The sequence below is a fragment of the Haliaeetus leucocephalus genome, unplaced genomic scaffold (assembly GCF_000737465.1).
Source record: "Haliaeetus leucocephalus isolate CR32 unplaced genomic scaffold, Haliaeetus_leucocephalus-4.0 Scaffold251, whole genome shotgun sequence".
Taxonomy (NCBI): Eukaryota; Metazoa; Chordata; class Aves; order Accipitriformes; family Accipitridae; genus Haliaeetus; species Haliaeetus leucocephalus.
This window is the reverse complement of record NW_010972687.1, coordinates 11,858,200-11,868,038: the sequence shown is the minus strand read 5'-3', so window position 1 is coordinate 11,868,038 and position 9,839 is coordinate 11,858,200. Positions and strand designations below refer to the sequence as shown.

The 9,839-nt window shown below is 41.9% G+C and overlaps 1 protein-coding gene across 1 annotated transcript in view; it reads left to right on the top strand.

Annotated features, from left to right (window-relative positions):
- Positions 1–9,325: 9,325 nt before the first annotated feature.
- The window catches only part of SPTLC1 (serine palmitoyltransferase, long chain base subunit 1), a 39,078-nt gene continuing 38,564 nt past the window's right edge, over positions 9,326–9,839 (top strand). Inside the window, exon 1 of the mRNA XM_010568751.1 lies at positions 9,326–9,499. Within this exon, the coding sequence (XP_010567053.1) occupies positions 9,326–9,499 (174 nt within the window). The remainder of the gene's footprint in view (positions 9,500–9,839) is intronic.

The window sequence follows — 9,839 nt, the reverse complement described above, 5'->3', positions numbered from 1 at the left end:
TTTTACTTTCCTACAATACTATTGCATGAACTCTAGCCTCAAGTGGCTTCAGTGCATTGCCTCTCGCTGGCAGCAGATGTCCCCTTGTGCCCATTACTTTGCATTTGTAAAAAGCCTAGCAGTTACAAAATTACATAAACAGTTTTCATCCACTTAACAGCATAATTTTTTGACTGCACTTATTTCCACAAAGGTCTGGGAATATGCAAAATATGTTGCTTCTATGTTTTCGTAAATGCAAGACTGAATGATCAAGAGAAAATACCAAAATTCTGTGATTCTTAATGCAGTTTTTACTTTTTGCTTTCAAACAAAGAAAATTAGGATGATTATTCTTAGCTAACTTTGCCAATTAACCACAAAAATCATGAGTCAATCCATAAAAGACACTCCACTGGGATTTCTTGGCTGGGATTTAAATACATTTCCTCTCTAACACAGAACTTGTTTCTGGTAATTGGGCACCTAAATATCCATTCTCAGATCGTAGTTTTGGCAGGTTAGAGATCTAAATCAGAAAGCAAGTAAAATAATTGGAAATTTTTTTATTTGATGTCTTGTACTTGACCCTGCGTTTCTGAGTGTAGCAGAATTCATTTCTGAGTGTGCATTACTTTAAGTAAGTAAGCCTAGGGTCACAGCTTTGCATACTAGCACACTACAGTTTTTCTAAGGTAGTGGGAGCAGGAGTAATCCTCTTGAGTCATTTACAGCAGACAGCCACTGTTAGCTGTCAAAGCTACTTCAGTGAAGTTATAAAAATTTACAACACTCACCAAGAATTGCTTTGGTGGCAGGGTCTCAAGATCTAGCTAATAATGATGTTCTTTCAAACCCTGCAATGTACTTTTGCAGTCTTAGGGATAACAATCTGGTACAGAAGTTTTGCCCAAGTTTCTCTATGAGGCGATACAAGTGTGGTTAAGAGGGAAAAAAAGACCTCGTTTCTGCAGCTAGCCACACATGTCCAATTTTGGTTAAAATATTTAACAGAAAAATCACTTGGAAAATGTACTGTAATTTTGCAAATGGTTTTTACACATTTGTTTCTCCATATGGAATAAAGAAATGCGTCTGGGAATGCTGGTACCACAACTCTAAATTCTTATTGTCTCGCTCACTTCCTGATGAGATCCATACACAAAAAGCCTTGAAATATGAATTGACTGTAAAAACTCCTGTTGCACAAGCCACCCATTTCACGATAAGACTGTTGGGCAATTTAACAATGTATGATTCTTGTTTCACCAGCTGTGCTTGGAGCAGAAGGAAATACAGGTAATGTTACAGCATCACAAAAGTGAACACAGGAATTCAAGGAACTACTGAGGGAAACACGCCGCAGAATCTACCTAATGGTTTCCTTTTCTTTCTACATAAATACAGACATGATCCAAAGAATCAGAGCAAGACTTTTTACCTCCCAGGTACAGAAGGAACTAAGATTTGCTTAGAAGTACCTCTAAATGTTCTCAATGGTTTTCTCTTTTTGACGAAATATGAATGTGTTATAAATGAAAAACAGCAAACTTACCAGGACAGAAAGTGATCGGATTACTTTACTTTCTGGTTTTGATAGCAACCATCAGACCTGACAGAGCTGATCTGCTCCTTTGCACAGAAATTTAGCAAAAAGTATCTTTTTCAAGAATGAAGCATGCATGAGACTTTTCTCCAGATTTCTTCCCCTCCCCCAAAGAATCAAGTATTCGCATTTGCAAATCAGTGGTCTCTCTTATTGATACTAGTCAGTGAAAGGAAGCTCTCATCTCACATTCTGCTCTATTTGATAACTGCCCAGATAGTGAACATTTGTCATTTCCTGTCTCCTGGAAAAATTAATCAGAATCTTTGGAGAGTTGTTCCATTTTGTTACTATGTTTAAGCAAAGACCAACTGTTTTTAAGCTGCTTGCTTTATCATCTTACCTGCTAATTAAGACTACTGTCATCTTTTTAAATAATCCGTCAGAATATAACCCAGGAGTACAGACATAAAAGTCACAAAGAAGAAACAGCAACTGAAAGCTTGCTTGCTTGTTTTCCAAACCAAAAAGGCGCAAGCTAGGCAAGCTCCAGTCCACAACATTTCTCAGAATACTGTTCTAAGACATCGGCTGCCCTATTTTTAATATGAATTCTAAGTGAAACAATGGTATAAATTAAATTTATATTTAAAATAGCCTACCATTATAGCCACAAAATTGCAGCCATTTCCTGCAAGAGAAGGGAAAAAAACTATTAGGATAATCAGGAATAATTAGGAGAATATTCAGACAGAGCAGAAGCTAAGTTGTGCCAGCTTTTTCACTTGAAACTGTGCACTAGCTTCAGCAGCTGACATAAACAATTGCGTGCAGCAGACTCATCTTCCAGTGCAAACATTTTACAGAAGCAAAGCTACAAAAACAGTGTTTCACGATGCTGAAGAGTGCACTGGGAAATTCTGAAAAGCTTCAGAAAACAAGTTACTCTTTGATTCCAGCAGACTTTCACTTAGATTTTCAGAGGTGCCAGAAGATCAGAATCTGTCTTACAAAGCCACCAACATTCACCCATTGCATTGTTGTCTCAATTCCCTGTTCAACCCTACTGTTCAGGTCCCTCTGAAAGAAACATTTCAACAATTACTTTGTGTGGGAAAAGTGTGTGGAGGGGTTCTCAGTCACTTTATTTCCTGGCAGTATCATTTTATTCAGTTTATTTTATCCTTTAGATGTCAACTGTTTACAATTACTTAGTTTTGTGAAACATCTGGGGTGACTATGGATGCTTAATAATGGAGAACACAGTTTGTATTCCACTAATTGGCTATGAAACAGCAGTTGAACAGGGTACTACGTTTTACTCAGGCCTTACTCAGGTAAAATCATACAGTTTAAAAACCAGGTAAGAATTTCAGACCTTGAAAGAGCATTGCTCTATCACTGTTTTCAGCCACATCTGTTCTGAATTCACAGCAGTTATGTTGCAACTCTCGGGGTAGCAAACATATGCAAGGTATTGCCTGTCAGACTTGACTAGCTCTGCCAACACATGCACACACATTTTACCTATAACCACAAAGAATTTCAGCTTGAGTTCTGGTATGTGTTACGTGGATCTGTAAACAATACAGTGCCTTTCTGTGCTTCAGTAGATTGGCAAGAACAATGAGTTGGCAAAAGAAATTCTTTGTGTTTTTCTGGCTGAAATTTAGTTGCTTCTTTGACATGCAATTTTACAAAAATATCTTTAAGGCAGCAAATACCATGGTGACAACAATGCATGAAAATGCTTAAGTTACCATAACTTTTCAAACTTCTCTCTACTCTGATAACACTCATCTGAAGTCTCTTGTTTCTAAACTCAAGTATGCTAGTAAGAGTTTTACAATCGCATGCTGCAGACTACACTGTTACCATTAAAATTCAGAACCACCAAACAGCAAAGGAGCTGAACTGAAGAAAAACAAACAGAAAAAGCACCACCACCATCTGTAGAAGGTGTCACAGAGCCAATGAATGCATCAGTACTCAATGCTTGCTACAGTCAGTACAATGGAGTTACTGAGAGCACCAAATATTCTGCAGACCTTAGCGAAGAAACCCAGTCATTAAGGAGAAAACAAAGATTATGTTCTCATAGACAACTCAACCTGCTCTCAAAGCTCCTGGAAATGGTTTATGAAGATTTACAGATTGCTTAAAACTTGAAATAAACATTTAGCCTGAGGATGTTAAGGCAGCATGGGATACTAAAAATACTTTAAGGCCCCACAGTGCTACATGGATGTAAGAAGCTACCAGAAATTGAGCCACGTGCACCACAATGAAGGTATGATCAAGAGATGCTTTCGCTTTCACCAAAATCTGCAACTATCTGCCATCATTCCATTCTTCCTAACAAAAACAGCGACTGCACAGAGCACAACTTCATCCCAGTTTTGATCCGAGTTCTGCAATACTGCAGGCCTGAAAAAGTTCAATAGTTCTTTTCTACTTTTCATCAGAAAGATTTGTTGGCAATTAACTGTGGAAAAATGAGGAGGATAAATCTGTTGTTAAATCTTTAAATATGATCTGCTACTTGAATGGATTTAACATGCATTCAAATTTAAGACTAGGAACTGGGTTTGTGGTACTTGATCCAAAGCCAATTCATTAAGGCTGGTGCTGGAAGATAGGTATCTATTGCATTTCTTTGTATAAAGAGGACAAAATTGCCATTTTAGTCTTAAAAAAGTAGCTTTAATCCAGTACACACTGTTCCCATAAGGTTCACTGCATTTGGACCACACCCTAAACCTGAAATTTTGGGGAACATTTACAGTCACAGTCCAGTGCAGGAAAGAGCTTGTCTCTGATATGGACAGAATCTTTCACATGCTCTGTGTTAAGATCTCTTTTGAAACTGAAGTAGGAAGCAGACACCTACGTAGAATATCATGACTGTGTAATTGCCTATTCATCTGCCTATTCTTTGCTGGCAAATTAAATCTACAGTACACACTGCTCCATTTTCAAAAAATGGACTGAATCATCTTACTTCAAAAGATTCCAGTATCTGACTAGAACAACCAAGTTCTTACCTCCATCTAGGACTCAAAGCATACCGGTACCCTCACAACTTTAAATGGGCAGCTTGATGCTCATTTACTTTTTTTAATTGATCCTTTTTTGAGGCATCTAGTTGCAAGTATGGGAAGTAAAGGCTGCATGGATCATGCTTTCATGCTTCTCAGTACTGCTATGTCTAAGGCTTTGTGCATCAGAATAACCTGCAAATGATGGTTCCACTCTTTGTCGTAGAAGCACTCATTAAAGACCCCACTTTTATGTAAGACAGCCAGTGCATAACAGTAGTGTAAAAGTGGAGGGGTTTGTACAAACCAGTGTGACCTTATGTAACCACACAGAGGTTAAAGGGCTATTTGGGCTGCATTAGTTGACAGCCTTTTACCAAGTCAAAGCATCAGAAGATGAAGTCCTCCTTTAAAACCTCCACAATGAAAGAGTAAGTATGGAAAACAGTGCTGACAAGAAAGCTTCTTAGACATTTTGTTTTAGACTGAAGTCCAAATCTTCAGGTAAATAACCTGAATTGACTAGGGGTTAATATCCCTTTGCTTCTCTTCTAGTTTAATTCTCAAGTGAGAAGGCCTGTACAGTGGTACTTGAAGGAGGTGTGGAATGTGAATGTTCGGCGCCAAACCTTATGAGCTTCTGTTGGCCACCTTAGCAATGGCTAGAATTTATGCCAATTGTGTTTTTCTTTCTCATCTTGCAGGTCATGACCTCTACCTTGCATATGGTACATGTTATGTGTGCTACCTAAAATTCAGGTCAGATTAGCCCACTAGACCACTTTTTAAAAATAGCATATGAAACTTACTTTTCAGCCTAGAAGAAAATCGGTCTATTGCAGGCACATACATTTATGACATATCACTCTGCACACACATTTGAATCTAGTCAGTTTGGACAATTTGCATGTGAAGAGCTGATAGTATTTCACAATATACTACATTATTTATTTTGACTGAATTACTTTCTTCCTGAAGTGATCCCGACTTCATTGTGGTCAACCTGCCTTAAATCCATCAGAATGACTTTGGGAACAAGTCTGCCCATCATGTCTGCCCTGCCATGTTTCTAATCCAAATAAGCTGTGAGAAACAGCAATTAGTCAATTCAGTGTGAGCAAAAAGTGGGACAAGAAGTGAAGAACACAGATTCCATGCCGTCCTATTTAATACAGTGCTTGTGTTTCTCAAAGAAATGAGATTTAAACTGACACAATTTGGAGTAAATCGTGTGCTGTTTGGACTAAGTTTTTGAAGTAAAAGGTGGACATCAGTTCAGCTGCATATTGAGGCAGGGGAGAGAAACACGTGAGCCACCCATCTATTTACTTCTGCAGTATGGGCAACCAGCCCAGCAGAAAGTTCTGGGCTGCAAATCCCTAAGCTGAATATGTCTGAAATCTTGAATCAGAGGTATGTGGGATTTAACCACACAGGATACAAAATCTAGCTCTGCAACAGCAATATTGCAACACGGCATATGGGTAACTGGCTCTCTGCAAGGTAAACATTCCCATTTAAACAGTGCCTGTTCTGTTACTGGTCCCAGCAGCCTGGCTGAGCAGCTTTTAACAAGTTTCTAATACAAGTTTTCTTTAGTCGTCACAGAACTCTGGGCCTATCTGTTGTCAATTCCATCATAAGACACTTAGTTCTGTCATGTGTTGGAAACTTAGGTGCTTAGTCCAGTGCTGCCAAGCCCACCTGGGGAACAGGCGCTGAAAAGAATCATAAGCAGGAGACATACTGTTGTGCCTACACCCATCTCTGTGATAAGTTAGCTTTTTGTTCCAAAGGTCCACCTTTGGCTGAATATGCTTTAAAAAGAGGACTCTGGCTGCCTTTACACAGTTACAATAGTCATTAACTCCAAACAGTTGAGGTCAAATTTGGTCCCCATGCTATGCCAGGAAAACATCACAGCATTTCCACTTTATGCCACCTAGTCACTACAGTTGTTCGGGGTGCCACGGTACAGTTTGAGATAGCTAGAATGCACCAGTACTCCAACCACTGGGTACCCTTACTCCTACGCAGCTTGTGTTGAAGGCTGCGATCTCCAGATGTTTCCCAGGCAGATCTAAGACAAGTTTCTGCTGGTGAAGTTAAACCAGAGCTAATGCACTATAGAACTAGAACTAAGCACGTTTCCAGGATGCAGTAGTGCATGGCTTGAGATAACACTGTGCTCCACTTGCCTTGTGAACAATTACTCCTCTGCATAACAGGTAAATTACAGAACTTGATATTCAAGTCCTTCTTGGTACTTGCATAGTACTCTTGCAACACCTTTCTGCTTCCCACTAAGAGTTAAGATACGATTTTTGGGCTTAATACTAAGCTTCCAACTGACTTTGGACATTTTCTGTGCTTGCTACCAGCATCATCTTGGTTGCACATCAGGTTTCAAGACACCAAAAACTAAAAAAGACTACCTAGTATTAGCCTGCTATTCTCCTTGCCAGTAGAGGATTGCTTTCCCAACACTTTATTTTTTTGTTTATTTTTTGAGGGTAGCCACAGGGCCAACAAGTTACAACTAGGCACACTAAAACCACAATAATGTAAGCTAAGCTTTTACCACCCAGAACATGTGACAATGGTTTCAAACACTCCTTTATGTCCCTAATCTCCTTGGCTGTCATTCCCCTTCTGTGTGTGTGGATAGAGGGGGCAGGGGGGAAGTGAATGACTCAGGACCTACTCCCACCAGTTCCTACATTTCTTTTCCCACCATCCCCTTCATGTGCATATCTCCAACACAGCAATACAAGTAGAATGGCAGCAACCACCAACATCCCCTCTCAGTTATGCATCACTTCCTACTGCCATTCTCCCCACTTCCTAGTTGATAGAGTACCAGGTTGAAAGGAGCCAGGGTGAGACCCAAGAGTGCAGAAAGAGGGTGGATATCTTTCCCTCACTTCCACTTCCAGCTCCCACTATGTGTGTTACACTTGACAAAGTAAGAATGAAGAAGCCATAGGAAGACCTAATAGAGCAAAGAGGACCAAAGATAACTGGCACTGGCTACCTCTGTGATATTTAGGAAAAATAAAATTCCTGATAACCATACCAAGTCCCACTTTTCTGCTCTGGAGTGACCAGAGAACAACTGCAGATAACCAGCATGCCAGCACTGACCCAGGTGAATTGATCTGGGAATTCAAAGCAGGGTGGGGGAAACAAGTGGGTTGGTGAGGAAGGTCCAGAGTAAGAGCAGTTTAGGAACACTGGACAATATGGGAAGGAAGACAAAATTTGACACTTCCAGAGCAGGAATTTCCCCAGGGCACTGCCTCAATAGCTTCTGTCAGGACTTTAAGTTCAGAGGTAGACTTAAGATGTTTTTCTTCTCCCCTTTCTTCCCAGCCATAAACTGCCATTGCAAAAGACTTCTCCCTTCACCTCCCCCTCTTTTTTGCTGTCGGAAGTATAGCAGCCTTAAGCAATTAGCAGCAGTTGCCTTGTGTTGGAACAATGAAACTGGTGAACAATAGGGATAGGCTCATTATTATGAGAGACCCAGCCCTATGATAATTCAGACCAGTAACTCTGAATTCACTGCCAGAAGAACTGCTGGTTAGTATGTTATTAACTTCGCTGCATTTCAAGCTGGAAACAATTCATCCAGTGTTTCACAAAATCAATTTCTTAGTCTCCCAGTCATACACATATATCTCAAATACTGAAAGTCAGAATCTGATGTTGAGAGCGGGGGTGTAACTTAATCTGCAGCCCTCCAAGACAACTAATGTGGCCCACTCTTCTGGGGGCAATTTGGGACTGGGATGCATACCAGACACATTCTTCAAGGCTGGTACTAGCAATCATCTCCTAAGAGCCCAAGACTCCTCTCTAGCACAATGCAAGGGCCACAGAAGTACTTAACAGTGAACAGAATAATCTTCATGCAGCTAAGAAACAAAAGGGACATTTATTGTCTCTGTCTTGACTTTTCAGATAGCCTCAAACCACATTTTTTCTCTTTACTCTGTGGAGCCTGGAATGTGACAAGCGCATCAAGTTCAGAAACTCGGGAAGAAGATTAACTATTAGGCATTTCAGTTGGTGTGAAAGTGAAGTTCACTGATTTTAACCATCCGCTCCTGCAAAACTATAACTTACTGTTTGCTTGTAGTTAGCCACAGCACCCATGGTTTTTGCTATCACCTGTTTAATCAACTGCTGTCCCAGGTTTCTCTCCTTTAACCATGGTGCAGACTAGCGCGTGAAGCCCCAAGGGGTGCAGTTCCACAGTGCTCTCCCAAAAGACTATCAAAAGCCCTCCACAGCTGTTTAGCATTGGTGAAGCAGCTCCCAAACATCTCCTTTAGCAGCAATGTCCTTTGTTCCCTTTCCATCAAGTGCTACCTCACTTTCTAAGCAAACGTCTTTCCAGCTCCCCCTCCTCTCCACTGCCTTTCAGGCAGTCGCTCAAGTCCTGCGCAGCTGTGCGCAGAGACTCAGTCACCTCCCCACACTCAGGTGCATCCGTGCAAGGTCTTCAACCATTACTCTTCTTCTTCATGGGGTTTCTCTCTCCCCAACAACGTTCAGCTTTTATGGCTGCGCACTTTGGCTAATCTCTTGAAGCCGTAATTTCTCTTCTTATTTGAATTTCCTCATTATTTCCACTATACTCTGGTCTTGCTTTTGCTGTTGAAGTCCGATCAGATACCGTTCGAGTACCCGAAAAACTGTTTCTTACGGCAACGATGTCACCAGCAATAGGTACAGAGGCAGCCAAGCATAACGTGCCATGAGGTACCAAAGCACAGGCTCTGCCCCTCGGCCGGTTCCAGCCTGGGACGGCGTGGGGCCCAAGAAGCCTACGGGTGTGGAGAAAGGGATGCCAAGGCTACGCCAGCGCATCCAACAAACAGGGCCGCGCTTGACACGGAGTGGGGAACTACACACCAGCCAACGCACCCGGGTTTGTCTTCGTACGCAAGTTCAACTTACAGTTAATTTCATTTATTTAGCGCCGAAGAGAGCGCCTCCCCGGCCCGGCCTCTCTCCCCCACCACGGCCGCCAGAGAAAACGGCCGTTTGTGATGACGACGGCAGCGGCGGGCAGCAGTAACCGCGAAGGCACCCGCGCAGGAGCACGGCCAGAAAAGGCGATTCTTTATAAGCCACCATTACAGAAGCCAAGAAAAGCCGCCCCACGCCCGCGGCTCCTCCCGCGCCCTCCGCGGCGGTGCCACGCCCGCACCGCGCACGCCCGGCGGCCGCATAGCCCGGCCGTTAGCGGGCCGCCCGCACTGCTCCCG